General features: G+C 33.3%; 2 protein-coding genes across 2 annotated transcripts; one reads left to right on the top strand and one right to left on the bottom strand.

Annotated features, from left to right (window-relative positions):
- The first annotated feature begins 846 nt into the window (after positions 1-846).
- Positions 847-2190, top strand: LOC124542448 (craniofacial development protein 2-like). Its single transcript, XM_047120395.1, has one exon. The coding sequence runs from the start codon at positions 847-849 to the stop codon at positions 2188-2190; it is 1344 nt and encodes a 447-aa protein (XP_046976351.1).
- Positions 2191-2386: 196 nt separating this feature from the next.
- LOC124542446 (craniofacial development protein 2-like) lies at positions 2387-3312 on the bottom strand. Its single transcript, XM_047120394.1, has 2 exons — positions 2527-3312; positions 2387-2407 (listed from the first exon to the last, which is right to left on the bottom strand). Exons 1-2 carry the CDS (start codon positions 3310-3312, stop codon positions 2387-2389), a joined length of 807 nt encoding a protein of 268 aa, XP_046976350.1.
- Between the last annotated feature and the right edge of the window lie 13812 nt (positions 3313-17124).

Genomic DNA, 17124 nt, shown 5'->3' with positions numbered 1-17124 from the left:
AGCAACTTGAATATTTCTATCTGGTATTTCGGAAACTATTCTTCTACGTCTAGTCTCTATACATTCTGATCTTTTGCCGCAGACTATTTGCAATGTTTGTTCGGATAATTTGTACGATTGAGACGAAATCCCGAATGTTTCAGAAATTTTATTAAAAAGATTGTCAGGTGTTATTTCAGATGAATTATTATGAGCCCAATGAATTATTCCTTGTAACCCGGATTGTAATAATTCTCTTTGATATAACAAGGCGTTGGTAGTTGCCGCCATAATTTCTTCCGTTGGGGCCCAAAAATATTTTCCTTTATTTAAACAACACAACTCGTCATTCATTTTTAAATTGCAAAAACCAGGGTATGCGAGCATATCTGCCAACGCCTTTTTATAACGAATATGCTGCCACATGGGGCATTAAACTGTTGAAGGTTTATTAGTTGATTTAAACGTTTTTCATTAGCCGGTTTAAGAACTTTTCTTTCGTCAAAATCCGTCTTACATGAACCTAAGTCAAGCGATTTTGAAAATTTCGATGATGGGTTAAACAAAAAATCATTATCATTTCTATCGGGTTGTTCAATTATATCACTTTTATTCGAGTTTACAATCGTTAAACATTGCTGATGCATAATAAAATTAGTGTGGTCCCGGATTAGAATAGGACCTCCCCAACTCTACCCGTGGGTGTCGTAAGAGGCGACTAAGGGTTTATATTAGGGCCCAGTGCATATCATCTGCATTTTGGGTCACCCGCACGGTGGCGGGTAAACCACCACGATAGCATTCCCAAGGAGGGTTAGTGTCAGGCAGGCGGCCGACTTTAAAAATATAAGCCGAAACATTTAAAGCATGGACAATGAAAACCATAAGAATGATAGGGCTAGGGCGTACCCCACAGGCGACGCGCAGGAGCAGCACCCGGCCCCTGTGGGAAATGGACAAGGGTTGTCGCACCAAAACGGGCGGGTGCGACGTAAGAAGCGAGCTCGAAGTGTGAGAGAGGTAAAATTGAGGTATGCGAGTTGGAATGTAGGAACGATGTCTGGAAGAGGAAAGGAGCTAGCAGATGTTTTGAAAAGGCGACGGATAAATGCAGCGTGCCTGCAAGAGACAAAGTGGAAGGGTGCAAGGGCTAGGGAAATAGGAGAAGGATATAAGTTATTCTATTGTGGAAGTGATGGCAAGAGAAATGGTGTGGGTATAGTTTTAGATAGTAGGCTGAAAGAATGTGTGGTTGATGTAAAAAGAGTGAATGATAGACTGATAGCGATTAAATTAATTGTGGACGGCGAGAATTTAATAAGTGTATACGCGCCACAGTCAGGCTGTGAGAAAAGCGTGAAAGAAAAGTTTTGGGAGGATTTTGATTGTCTGATGGATTTACAGGATAGCGAGGAAGTATATGTGGGTGGTGACTTTGATGGCCATGTAGGAAAAGAGAGTGATGGATATGAGAGAGTGCATGGTGGGTTGGGATTTGGAAACCGGAACGCTGACGGCGAGGCACTTTTACAAGCTGCCTGTGCCTTCGACCTGGCTATAACAAACACGTGGTTAAAGAAAAAAGAGGAACACCTTATAACTTACAAGAGTGGCCACCACGCAACACAGATAGACTATTTCCTAGTGAGGCGAAGGAGTCTATGCTGTGTCAAAAACTGTAAAGTGCTGCAAGGCGAAGCTTTAGTCACCCAACACAGACTAATCCTAATGGATTTTAAATTAAGTGTCTCGCCCAAAAACAGCCGAACACGGCCCCCTCCTAAGACAAGATGGCGTATGTTAGAGAATGATGAATGTGCTATTAGATTTAGGAACCAAATATTGGAGAAAATTATAGAAATGAGTGATATGAAAGAGACATTGGCGAATGAATGTTGGAATGAGATGGCTGGGTATATAAGGAAGGTCGCAAAAGATGTGTTTGGAGAGTCGAAAGGAAAGGGTTTAATAGATAGGGATTCCTGGTGGTGGAATGACGAAGTGCAAAATGTATTGAAAGAGAAGAAAGTGGCATTTAAAGAATGGCAGGTTGTAAAAAATGTGAATGCAAGTTTGAAAGATAAAAAAAAGGAAGTTTATAGGGAATTTAAGAGGAGAGCAAAGAAGGTGGTAGCGGTTGCCAGAGCGAAGGCACAGGAGAGTTTATACAACTCACTGAATAGCCCCAGAGGCCAGAAGGATCTCTACTGAATTACGAAAGAGAGAGAAAGACGATCGAGAGATATAACATATATCAAATGCATGAAAGATGAGGCTGGTAAAGTTCTCAAACCAACATTCATTCGCCAATGTCTCTTTCATATCACTCATTTCTATCATTTTCTCCACTATTTGGTTCCTAAATCTAATAGCACATTCATCATTCTCTAAAATACGCCATCTTGTCTTAGGAGGGGGCCGTGTTCGGCTGTTTTTGGGCGAGACACTTAATTTTACATCCAATAGGATTAGTCTGTGTTGGGTGACTAAAGCTTCGCCTGGCAGCACTTTACAGTTTTTGACACAGCATAGACTCCTTCGCCTCACTAGGAAATAGTCTATCTGTGTCGCGTGGTGGCCACTCTTGTAAGTTATTAGGTGTTCCTCTTTTTTCTTAAACCACGTGTTTGTTATAGCCAGGTCGAAGGCACAGGCAACTTGTAAAAGTGCCTCGCCGTCAGCGTTCCGATTTCCAAATCCCAATCCACCATGCACTCTCTCATATCCATCACTCTCTTTTCCTACATGGCCATTAAAATCACCACCCACATAGACTTCCTCGCTATCCTGTAAATCCATCAGCAGACAATCAAAATCCTCCCAAAACTTTTCTTTCACGCTTTCCTCACAGCCTGACTGTGGCGCGTATACACTTATTAAATTCAGTGTCACGCCATCCACAACTAATTTAATCGCTATCATTCTATCATTTACTCTTTTTACATCAACCACACATTCTTTCAACCTACTATCTAAAACTATACCCACACCATTTCTCTTGCCATCACTTCCACAATAGAGTAGCTTATATCCTTCTCCTATTTCCCTAGCCCTTGCACCCTTCCACTTTGTCTCTTGCAGGCACGCTGCATTTATCCGTCGCCTTTTCAAAACATCTGCTAGCTCCCTTCCTCTTCCAGACATCGTTCCTACATTCCAACTCGCATACCTCAATTTTACCTCTCTCACACTTCGAGCTCGCTTCTTACGTCGCACCCGCCCGTTTTGGTACGACAACCCTTGTCCATTTCCCACAGGGGCCGGGTGCTGCTCCTGCGCGTCGCCTGTGGGGTACGCCCTAGCCCTATCATTCTTATGGTTTTCATTGTCCATGCTTTAAATGTTTCGGCTTATATTTTTAAAGTCGGCCGCCTGCCTGACACTAACCCTCCTTGGGAATGCTATCGTGGTGGTTTACCCGCCACCGTGCGGGTGACCCAAAATGCAGATGATATGCACTGGGCCCTAATATAAACCCTTAGTCGCCTCTTACGACACCCACGGGTAGAGTTGGGGAGGTCCTATTCTAATCCGGGACCACACGGTTTGATTTTTTATGTAAGTAGGTTTATTAAATATGACCGTGGAATCGTAAGAAGTTTGGATTAACTGATTCAGTAAAAAAAAAAACTATATATTTTATGTAAATTAATTTTAGTGCTGTGAAAATATAATTTATTTACAAGTTGAATATGACACTCAAAAATTTAGTAAACTATCGACTGGTTGGGGGAACATTAATCATTCAAATAAAAAGAGAAACAAAGGAGTTCAAGTAAACATCATGAGTTCACAGAAAAATCAAGCAATGCTAAAAATCGTACCTACTAAAGGAACAGTGCGAAAGATACAGGAAATAAGTGCTCCCAAATCGTTTACGAATATCTTCAGCACTTTCCATCAAAAATATCGATATATTCTGTAAGCAGTTCTCCTTCAAAATCATCAATATTTTCACAAACCGGTACTGTTTTGTGTTCAAATAGTTCTTTCTCAGTCACAATCAAGTCTTAATATCCCAATGATACCTTAAATAAAATAACTAAAAACGTTATTTTTTATGTGAGGTTACGAGAAGATTTCTTTTCTTGCTAAACTACTTATGAAAGTATTTATACTATATATGCTAGTCAAGTAAGTGATATTCTAATATCATTTAAGAAATTTCCCTTAGACGATTCCTCTGTGAGGCTGGCTATAGATTTAGATATATTATGTAAAACCTTAGATAGTAAAATATTCAATGAAACTTTTCCCTTAATAGCTCACCTAATGAAATAATTTATACTAATATTTTCCACCTGTAGAAGAAATGACGTAAAAAAACAAAGCAAGAGCGCGACCCGGAAACTAATGGTTGAATGATTCGTGGTGCGGTTATACCGAACAGGTCGAATGACGTCATAGGCGACTCGTGAACTACAGACGTTTCGTACTAAAATACGTAAACTTTAATAATCTATTTCTAAGTTATTAATTGATGGATTTCAAAATTTCTTTCAGTGATGGATTACTTTTGATCTATATTTTCCCTCCATTACGTTGAATATAATATTAACAACATCATGAAACTTCTCCATTAATTATTGTTTAAATATTTAGTGTACATCAAATATCAATAAAAACAACCCGGATACTCAAAGGGCAATTCTCTCGAATATTTCCAAGATCCAAGAAAACATAGAATAATAATGCAATAAATAAAATTATACCCCGTAAACGGAGAAAATACAGGAAATTAACAAAAACGATTTGATTACAAAGAAGTACATCCTATTAATTTATGTACAAAAAGTAATGATATCCCATCAAAAACATAAATGTAAAATGAGAGCCAAGTTCAATATTATGATATAAACTTTGGTTGTTGACCTCAACGACAAAAGAAGTGAGATCTAAATGGGTGCCAAGTTCGATGGCCAGTCGTGAATTTATTTATAACTACATAAAATTTCATTTATTTCCATAACTTAGGATAATATATTATAGCCTAAGGTCTGGCTTGGCTAGTTCTCATATACGAATTATATAAAAGACTTCCCAAGTTCTAAACCTGTAACGTGTCCGTTCTAATTTTAATTGTCCGAAAATTTCGCTTGCTAGTGAAAACTAGCTATCGAAAATGGGATGGGATATTCAATACGTAATTGCACTGTCGTAATTCATTGAGATTACAAAAATCGAGACGTATGTATATGTCTTAAGTGTAAGATGCGATAGTTTGGAGATTCAGCACTGTTATTAAGTAAGTTCCAATCAATACAACCCAAATTCAAATCACCTACGATGCATGTATTATTGTTATGAAATTCTGAAATCTTATTACAGTTATCAATAAAATTATTTAGGATATTTTTATTGACAGGAGGAGGCAGATAAACAGCACATAAAGCAAACTTTGCGATACAAGGGTTACCTACGTCTACCGTAATCCATAAATCCTCACATACACGTAATACGCATCTTGCATACGCTGACATTCGATATTTTTAGACACGGCAATTAGAACTCCTCCTCCTTCTCTTTTACCTCGAACCCTGGACAATGCTCTGTCTCCTCTAAAAACCACATATCTATTGTCAAAAAGCTCCGTATCGAAAACACTTTCATTAGGCCATGTTTCTGTTAAAACGATTATATAATAGTTACTACGACATAAATTTATAAAAAAAACTCGTATTTTTGCTTTTTAGTTCACGTACATTTTGATAATAGATATTTAGATTTGCGAATGCTATGATTAAAAATTTAAATACTCTTATAACTAATATAATAATAAAGATTTATTTATTTATTTATTTATTTGGGAAGCCAACGTGGTATACAAGGTGTCTAATTCTACAAGATACATCCTTTCTTAAAAAGTATTACCATGTACATCACTCTTACAGGCTAACTCATCATGTAAAAAAAGAAAAAAAAATAAAGAAAAGAATCAGACAAAAAATACTACTGTGCTTATTAAAGAAGAAACAAGTTACAAAAATGAAAAAAAAAAGTAAAAAACTAATTAAAACTATAAAATAAACATAAAAAAATACATTATACAAAAAAAAAAAAAAACAAAGAAAACAACTGTGACATTAAAACAGTGTTATGGTAAAAAATATTTCCTTAATTTATTCTTGAAATTCAATTCAGTGTTGCTAAATATATCAATATCAGCTTGTTTAAAAATAGAATTATAGATTTTTATAGCTCTGTATAAGGGAGCAGATTTGCCTAAGTTAGTTTTAGTATTCCTATATTGAAAAGTTTTTTTATTCTTATTTTGGGTTCTTGCATTTTTCTTCGGTACGGCCAACATGATTTTACTTAATAACTCAGAACAATCTATACGTCCGTTTAATATTTTTTGTAATACACAAAGATCCATCATGTCTCTGCGATTAGACAGTGACATTGTCTTGTAAAATTGTAACTGATCTTTGTAACTTTTATTACAAATTAATTTATTACTCTTATAACATAAATGGCGCATAAATTTTTTCTGCACTCTTTCTAATCTCTCCTTATGACTTTGATAGTACGGACTCCAGACAGTAGAACAGTATTCGAGCTTGCTTCGAACCATTGAAATGAACAAAGTCAGCCTACTGCTTGATTTCTTAAATTCTTTTGTACTTCTAATTATAAACCCTAATGTTTTAAATGTTGTCAAAATCAAATTATCTATATGCGGTATAAAACTTAATTGACTATCAATTATAACACCCAAATCATTTATTTTTTGAACTTTTTCTAAAATATGGCCTTTTATATTGTAATTAAAGTTTATTCTAAATAACTTCCTACCGAAAGTTATAATGTAACATTTTTCATTATTTAATTTCATTTTATTTTTTTCACACCATACCAAAAGTCTATCCAAGTCTTGTTGCATTAATTCACAATCATCAATACTATTAATTTTTTTATAAAATTTAAGATCGTCCGCGTATAGAGAAAACTTACTGTTATTAAAACATTTTGCAATATCGTTGATAAATATTCCGAATAATAATGGGCCGAGATGAGAGCCTTGTGGAACTCCAGATGTAGCAATAAATGTATAGGATTGATATCCCCCAATAACAACATTCATTTCTCTATTTATTAAATAAGATTTTAGCCACTTACCAAAACTTCCGCATATACCATAGCTTTCAAGTTTATGTAGTAAAATATTATGGTCAATTACATCGAATGCTTTAGAGAAATCCGTATATATGCAGTCTATTTGATTATTATAGTCTATGCTTTCCGATAAGTTATCAATAAATAGTGTTAAGTTAGACAATGTAGATCTTCTTTGAATAAAACCATGCTGATTCACGGAAACTACAGACTTCATGTGCCATGTCAACACTGGACAAATTAATGATTCAAAAATCTTAGCAAATGCTGACAAGATACATATTGGTCTATAATTTTTTATTTCTGATTTATTACCCTTTTTAAAAAATAGGGACGACTCTTGCTATTTTCCACGTACTTGGCATTTCACCAGACATTAATGATTTATTGTAGATTAATAATAAGGGTCTAGCTAATGATTCTGCACACCGTTTCACAAATACTGGCGGTATATCATCCGGGCCTGCTCCTTTATTTATATCCAGACTTCTGAGTTTGTCTATGACTTCACTCTCAGTAAGACGGATACTACTCATTCGTGAATTATAACAAAGTTCGTCATTAGTGTCTAACAACGACGATCGTTCATTATGTCTGATGTATGTGCTTGAAAAATAATTAGCAAATTGGTTACAGATATCCGTGCCATCAGTGAAAGAACAATTATTATATGTCATCACAGAAGGGAAGTCGCATTTATTACCGCGTTTTGTTTTCAAAAATGAGTAAAAAAATTTTGGATTGATTTTTATATTAGATTCAACTCTATCAATGTAACTTCTATAGTTTGCTCTAATAAGAATATCACATCTGTTTCGAAGTAATTTAAATTGTATCTCATCTAAAGGATTTTTATACTTTTTATATAATATTCTATACTTATTTTTCTCGGCCAATCTTCTAATTAAACTTTGAGAGTACCATATTGGATAAATATTTTTGTTCGTGATAATTTTCATTGGCACACATTTTTCTATAATCTTTCTTAATTCAATATAAAATACATTAGTTAATTGATTAATATCTAAACAGTTTTTAAATAGTATATCCCATTGTATTGCAGCAAGATGTTGGTTAATTAATTTATAGTTCGCGTGTAAGAAATTGTATCTTATTATACTTTTATGGGATATAATATTAGGATCATTGAGCTTAGCTTCATAGTAGATTTCTAGTGGAGGGTGGTACTTATCTATCGGACAAGCAGAAAACATACTGTTATTTACCTTAACGTTATTAGAGTTACTAAACACAAGATCCAATCTTTTACCGTATGCATTATTGACGCCATTATATTGAAAAAGATTTGTCAATGACATGAATTCATTTATAAGAGCACCAGCTGAATTATTATAATTTGGAGTAAAACTTTCGTTCTCACGAGTCCAATGAATAGCAGGTATATTAAAGTCCCCTGCTATAATTGCAGACGAATGTTCGTCAATTACTCTTTCAACGTTATGAGTAAATCTTTCAAGTACCTCATACTTCAATGGTGAAGGAATATAGACTGCACATATAGAAATAGATTTTTTGCCTAATAAGACTTTAACCCACAGATCCTCACAGTATATCGTCTCCCATGAGTGAACTCTATAAGACTGGTATTTCTTGGAAACCGCAATCAAAACCCCTCCACCATCCAGTCTGTCAGTATTACTAGGATCACGGTCCCTACGAAAAATATTATAGCGATTGTCTATAAATTCATTGTCTGAAATACTACTATTGAGCCAAGTTTCAGTAAATATTATCACATCAAAGTCAAAATTAAGTATAGCTAAGTATATATCATTTGTTTTTGTTCGCATGCCCCTTACATTTTGATAAAATAAATTTAATTGTTTTACCATAACACAAACACAACTAAATAAATTTACAATTCAAGCAAAACACCAAAAAAAAAAAAAATAACAAAAAAAGAAAGATAATACTATTCCAATGATTTTAAAATTTCTTTAGATTTAATTAACAGTACGTCACTTGAAATTGATTTTCTAAGATAAATATTACCATTACGTGACCATACGAAACGATATTGCTTTTCTTTCGCAAATTTACGAGTTGCAGCATAAATATCTTTAGCTGTTGAAGTTAAATGTTCTGAGATGTAAACAGGCCTTTTTTCTCTAGATATACCTAGATGTGCTGTATTAAGTTTGTTATTGCTATTTGTTTTATTGAAATTTATTACTCCGGCTAAAAAACGATCTCGCATCAGAGGGCTGCTGAACTTAACAAGTACTGATCTAGGGCGTGACGATTCTTTATTAAGCTTTGCTATGCGTGTACATTTAGATACAGTTCCATCCGTTATTGGAACGTCAATTATTTTACCAATTTGTTCTATTGTCTTGACTAAATTTTCATTTTTATACTCTGGGACACAGTGTAACACAATGTTGCTTGCCCTAATTTCTTTTTCCAATAAATTAATAGTATTGCTTTGAGTATTAATAATCTGTCTTAAATCGTTATTGTCCTTTTTTAGTATTACTATTTCTCTCTTTACTTCCTCTAATTCTTTCTTAAAAGTATCAAAAGTATTCGATAAATAATCTATTGATGCCTTGATGCTTTGTAATTCGCTTAATTCTTCGCGTATATTTTTTAAATCCACACTTAGCGTTTCTGAAAGTATTAGCTTCACTTCTTTTCTTATTGCCACTAGCCAACCGTTATTAAAATCAACTAAATCATCGGTAACATTGGGCACAGGTGTAGATGGCGGTGCAGTTGAATTATTACGATTTCTTTGACAGGTTGGACAGATCCACTGCCCTCTAGTCACTATTGGCTTATTACCCGGAGATATTATGCATTCCAAGTGATACAGAGACTGACATTTAATACATTTTAGTCTTTTTTGTGTGACTAGTACATTAACTTTACAAGCATAACATTCATTTGTCATTTTTTAGAAAATAATATAAAGTTGAAAAATGTCCAGCACTCGGGATTTGAACCTCCGCCTTATGCACTTCAGTAAGCCTGTGGTGCCCCTAGGCCACAGTTGACTTATCGTAAACTTTGAAATATTTGATATGCTTCTGAGGTTGATTACGTTATTTTATGATTTTGTTCAATTTGTTTTACAAAGATAGTGGGTATTATTGAATTATTCACTTACTTTGCAGTATGGAATATTTGTCTTTTAACTGTTAAACTCAATATTTTAGTCCTCTATGTTAACACACAAATAGTTAAATTTAACGTACGTAATGTTTAAACACTAATTAAAACTGTTCGACTAGAAACTTTTTTTTTTTTTTACTTTTTAAACTTAGAGTAAGCACAGAACGTCTGATCTTTTCGCTGGTGCGAGCGAGATAATACAAATAAGAAAGGGAAGTAACAAATCTATGTAAGTTTTTTCAGGAAATCTAAATCTTTAACTAATTTACATTCTGAATAATCAGTTTTACGTATAAATACGGCCATTCTTAACCCAAACATGCCTGTATCAGTGTCTATTTTAGATATTCTTCGTCGTTCTCAATACAAAATATTCTCCTCTTTTAGAGTACAGTTTTAAACAAATTAGTTATCAAGGTGTTAAGATTTTCATTCTTGTTTTCGGGCATAACTTGGATTTCTACATTATTGGACCTAGCTTGCTGCTCAAGAGTGTTTATTTTATTCGTGAGACTTTTGACTGTTAACGAGAGGCTATCGTTCTGCTTCTGTAGTTCCTTAACAGTTTCTGTGCAAGCAGCAAATCTTTTAATAATATCCTCATACTGAGAACTTATAAAATTCATGGACTCTTTTACCTCTTTTAGTTCGCCCTGTACAACCTTCAGCTCTTTATTTAGAACACAGGAAAACTTATTGTTGAAATCTTTAGATAATTGACGCATTTCAATATTTATTGTATCGGTGATTAATTCACGTATACTTTCATTAGTAATGGTATTGAGTGATGCTGGTTCTGGGGGTGATGAAACGGCCTGCCTTTTAGTTGAACGTTTTGCTAAACCTTGTTTCATTGTATTGGGGCCGGGACGTCCTGATAAACTTATAGGAGTATCATCATCTTTGTTGCATTTGGGTTTAATGCGAATACACGCAGGACACTTCCAGTTATTATCTAATTCTTTGTTTATGTCTATGTTCAAACAATTATAGTGAAAAGCTAATTTGCATGTCACACAACGTATGTAATCTTCGCCATCTAGCGTCGCAATGCAGCAACCCCACTATAGTTTGTCGGAAGTATTTAAGGCGTTGTTTTCTGTTGACATTTTGTATCTTCGAGTTTAGATGAAATTATAATCTTGGAAATAAATATAAATTTTAAATTTTTATGTTCCGATCCGAGCGGGGTTTGAACCCTGGTCACTTTAAGTGAAATTTTGCGCTTACTTGAGCCGCATCTCAAGTAAGCGCAAAATTTCTGCGCCTACAGGTTACTATATATAATAATTCGAATTTGCGGAATTTATTATAACGTTCTGTGTATTATATCATACGTAGAGTAGTTATGTACAGTTCTCTTTTGTCTTTCCACTAAGCACAACACGTTCACTAATTATATTTGAAGGTAGAAGTAATGAACACATAATCAATAATTGAGAAATTAGTTCCAATTTAACTATAAATTTTTTCAGCTTGAGTCTTTACTATAACTTTCAATCTCGTCCGCACAATTTTAATTGTAAAAAGCCGTTGTTAATGAACTATAGTACAAATAATCAGCAAAAAAGAGAGGACAAAATTTATTACATCTTTCTCACACGAGCGCCAAGCACGTGTTTTAAATACTTTTACAACATCTAATTCAGAAACTCTTTCAAAAGAGAAATCAATAACGCATTTAGAAACATTTTTATTTAATAATCTAGATGCATCTAATGTAGATGATTTTAAATGAGATGTAATTTTAATAGGTATGTAATCAAAAATATTCAAAATAAATTTGCAATGTCTAATTCAGAATTTGTGTATTTACTACCTGTGTTCAATTTGATTGGTATAATTTCCTTTTTGGGTTTTCCACTAACACTTCCAATAATATCCCAAGTGGCTTTTATTCTATCATCGGAAGTCAAAATTTTATTCTTTATGTATAAAGACTTAGCATAAATACATACTGTTTTAAATACTTTAGAATATTTATTGACATATCCTAGAAAGGCTTCGTTTTGATTCCACTGCTTCATACCATATAGGTCGAATAATTTATTTCTGCTTTTATATTTATTATACCAATAGTAGCCCAGTCACTAAACTTTAATTATGTATTATTATAAAATGATTTCATTTTGAATATTTTATTAAATTCTATTAATATTAATTCAAAAAATTAATTATTCATTTGGATCATGTGTCGTTAGATCTAAATAAGATAATTTACACGCCACAATATCTTTAAAACAGTTTACTTTATGAGCCGTTATTGGCCTGTACATTATTTTTTTTTAATGAATAATTTCTTTGTGTTCCAAAGAAAACTTCTGGCCACAGTGATCAGAAGTTAAATTATTTATAATTGAAAATTCATATATTTCACAGCCACAAAACACATTGTCAATACACGTAGAAGTATCGTTGGTTATTCGTGTCGGTTCATTAACTCGGTGCGTTAAATTAAATGACTTAAACAAGGTGACTAATCGAACACTCAGGGAAGTTACTTTTAATAAGTCGACGTTAAAGTCGCCACATACAATTAAATATTTATTACTTTTACTTATCTTTTTAAGAACATCCTCCATAGTTGTCTCAAATAAGCAAAAATCACCCGATGGGGGCCGGTACACGCAGACTATAATATATTGCCGAAATTCCACGCAGGATAGTTCGATAGTACGTTCGACAGAGAGAGCCACAATATCTTTTCGAGATTTACAAACGATATCATTTTGTACTAATATTAATGAGCCACCACGAATAGCATTCCCTCTTACGAACGTACTTGACAATTTAAAGTTTGGGATATTAAATATGTCAAAACTTTTAACCCAATGCTCTGTGAAAAAAAATACATGAGTTTTATAACACTCCGAAAATAATTCTATTTCATGATCTTTGCCACCTATGCCCCGTATATTTTGATGTATAATATTTAAGTAAGAGGGCATAGGTTTTGTCATTTTATTTAATTTAAACTATGAATTTTAATATCCTTACTTCTGTCAGTGTTAATGTAAATTGGGTTATTATTTTTACACATCGAATAATTATTAATATTGTAAACAATTAGTTTACCAAGTTGTCTTCTGGATTTAATTGGTAGATACATAGTACCCACTGTCAACTTAAACCTATAAATGAATTTATTAATGTCAAATAACATGACATCATTACTAACAATGTCGAGTCAGATTGTATAAACATACATTTAATTCATAAATATGTAAGTTCTGTTAGGGTATTGTTATTGTTAGGGTAAGTCCTGTTTCAAGGGTATTTTGAATAATAGTTGTTGCATATCCATCCTTACAATTTACTAAAGCAGTTGGCATTCTAACATCATCACAAAATTTTTTGAAATTTAAAATAGCAATACCGTTACGTAAACTAGTGGGTAATTTGACCCGTTGTTCGCAACGTTGGTTTAATTTAATTACATTATTGGGATTATATATAATAGGAATGGACGCCGTATTCGTATATAGTATTTTATTTTTCGTATCTATACAACAAACAACAACAACAACAGCCTATAAATTCCCACTGCTGGGCTAAAGGCCTCCTCTCCCTTTGAGGAGAAGGTTTGGAACATATTCCACCACGCTGTTCCAATGCGGGTTGGTGGAATACACATGTGCCAGAATTTCTATGAAATTTGTCACCTGCAGGTTTCCTCACGATGTTTTCCCTCACCGCTGAGCACGAGATGAATTATAAAGACAAATTAAGCACATGAAACAGTGGTGCTTGCCTGGGTTTGAACCCGCAATCATCGATTAAGATGCACGCGTTCTAACCACTGGGCCATCTCGACTTCATATCTATGTTTGCATCTAATTGTTTTAAAAGAACGCTGCCAAATAAACCATCATAACGTCCGTCTACATCATATACATACAATTTATGAGTTTCGGGATTATTAAAAATAGGGAACAGGGGAATAATTACAACTTCATTATGGCGACTAAAAGCATGCGTACTGATCACTTCAAATGATTCTTGATGTTTAAATTTTTGAAATACTCATTAGCTTTTTGTTGACTAATAAATGATCGTGAGCTTCCTGTGTCAATCATGAATTTGACATCTATTTCTGGAATATTAATGTAGGGTAATGTAAGAGTGTTACAATTTAGGTGTATTATCTTTGGGTATATGGATGGAGGTCTATGTCAAAATTTCGTAGCTGTTCAGTAGAAGTATCATTATAACAGTCTGTTGTGTCATACCTATCTTGATATAGTACATCAGTGGTATCGTAATAATTTTGATATTCAATATTATCAAATTTATCATTTTCTATGTCAGGGTCTAATTCTTCAACAACGTCTTCATTTAAACGAAAACCTTGCGGTTTGGCTGGTTGAGCAGTTCTCATACTAACATCTGTGCTTTGGTTTGGCGTGAAATGGGGACGGTACCCTATGTTGTTGATCTTGATTTTGTTGAAATTGAGGTTTGTAACCGAATTGGTTCTGATTTAATTGAGGTCTATATCCTATTTGATTTTGGTTAAACTGAGGTCTATAACCAAATTGGTTTTGATTTAAGTGTGGTCGGTAACTAAATTGATTTAGATTCTGCACAGGTTGTTTAATTTGTTTACTTGGGAAAATACCAAATTTAAATTTCGGAGGCTGTTGTAAATTCGCATTCTGTAGTAACTGAGGTTTATTAAAGGTTTGGGGTTGAGGATTATTCATGTATCTTGCTGTATTAAAGAAGGGTCTCATAAAATTTTTGTCTAGATATGGATTACTAGCTTGTTCTAACGTATTGCATGATTTTAAATGAACTATTCTTAATAAATTATCGGGTAACTTGTATAAAAACACATTCATTGCTAAATTATCATATATTGTAATTTTACTTTTTCTTAAACTAACATCAGATATTAAATTAACTTTAGCAATAAGCGTGCTTTTAGTATGCTGAACTCTATTACAGAAATCTAGATATGATTCATTGCTATTAATTTTTAGGGTTTCCAATTCTATTGCTATGCATTCTTCTGAACGAGAATCACCGAAATATTGCTCTAATGCAGCTTTAATGCTAGTCCATGTAGTTAAATCTTGCCTTTCACTAATTAAATTTGCCGCTTTTCCAATTAATTTAGAAGTAATAACGTGATATAAATACAAACCCTGCGCTGGATTGCCTTCCACTACACAAGTTTGTATCACATATTCACATTTCTTAATAAATAATGCTAATAACTTTTCATCGCCATCAAGTTTAGGGATGATATTACTAATTTCAATCGTAATTTTAATTATTTTATCCATTTTAAATTAAGTATAAAATTTATTTTATTTCGTTACTATTTTATATTATATATTTTGTATTAAAATGTAATAGGTATATTTAAATTCAATTCGTTTAATATTAATATATTATAATTAAAACTAACGCAAAGAAATCTCTAAGAACCTTTTGAATTTAAAAAAGGATTACAATTAAATTGACACTTATATCTATTTAAGGGTGAATAGGAGATGAAAATCGATAGGAATAGCTTTATGGGTCTACTCACCAGATCATCTGCCTCGTGGTCTTGAAGGCAACACTCGTGACAGTCTCTGCTTATCACGCGATTACTACACGACTTATTTATTTGTTGGTTCGGATTCTGAAAACGCTTAAAAACGTTCATCAGAATCTATTTTTCCCGGACGCGGAATCCTACCGGCTGCGCCAGTCAAGTTTTCGTTGCGGCGGAAAGCTTTTTTAAAAAATACTAAAACTTAATTTTATTAATGATTTTAATTTTATTTTATTACAACTTTCACTTATGGCTACATTCTTAAGACTAACTTAATATTAATTATAAAATCTAAATTGAAGCAGATGCCACCCGCGAGTTGCATTCCGCGTAAATGCCACCTGTGAGATTACATTATTGCTTTCTTAGAAGATCGACTGAGACCGCACGTTAGCTGCTGAATCAGCCGATTGGGATGACGTAAATATATAAACACTAATTTCAAAATAAATAAGTAGAGAAAATATAATAAGGATTAATAAATGTATATACATATTTTTACATCTGCGACACTAATATATATCCATTTTACTAAAATATATATTAAATATACGTCGGCGCGAAACCACGAATTTAAGAAAAACACTTGTCCAAAAATGATTATTTTAATAATAATAATAATTTAAAACTGTTTGATTGTTAAATTAATAATTTTAAGTGAATTTTGAAATGTTAAATTAGTCTAAAATATTTTAGTGTTTGTAAACAGCTGTTATGTTGAGTGAATAAGTCTACCCACCTATTTTTGTTATAAAAGATCAAGCGCCCGCCGGTATCGACAGGCTTGGTCGAGCCGTCGGAGCGATCGGATCGCCTCATATTAGAATAAATCAGAGAGGATGGAACATGACGTCAGCTATGCTAACGGATCGGATCATATATAATAATAATAATAATAACCTAATTTACATTAACACTGACAAAAGTAAGGATATTAAAATACATAGTTTAAACTAAATAAAATGACAAAACCTATGCCCCCTTACTTAAATATTATACATCAAAATATACAGGGCATAGGTGGCAAAGATCATGAAATAGAATTATTCTCAGAATATTATAAAACTCATGTATTTTGTTTCACAGGGCATTGGATTAAAAGTTTTGACATATTTAATATCCCAAACTTTAAATTGTCAAGTACATTCGTAAAAGGGAATGCTATTCGCGGTAGCTCATTAATATTAGTACGGAATGATATAATAAATTAATAAATTATGAGACAACATCACATACATTACTCTGATCCCAATGTAAGTAGCTAAAGCACTTGTGTTATGGAAAATCAGAAGTAACGAAGGTACCACAAACACCCAGACCCAAGACAACATAGAAAACTAATGATAATC

Source organism: Vanessa cardui, chromosome W (genome assembly GCF_905220365.1).
Source record: "Vanessa cardui chromosome W, ilVanCard2.1, whole genome shotgun sequence".
NCBI lineage: Eukaryota > Metazoa > Arthropoda > Insecta > Lepidoptera > Nymphalidae > Vanessa > Vanessa cardui.
Note: the sequence above shows the minus strand (reverse complement) of the source record. Positions and strands in the feature narration are given on the sequence as shown.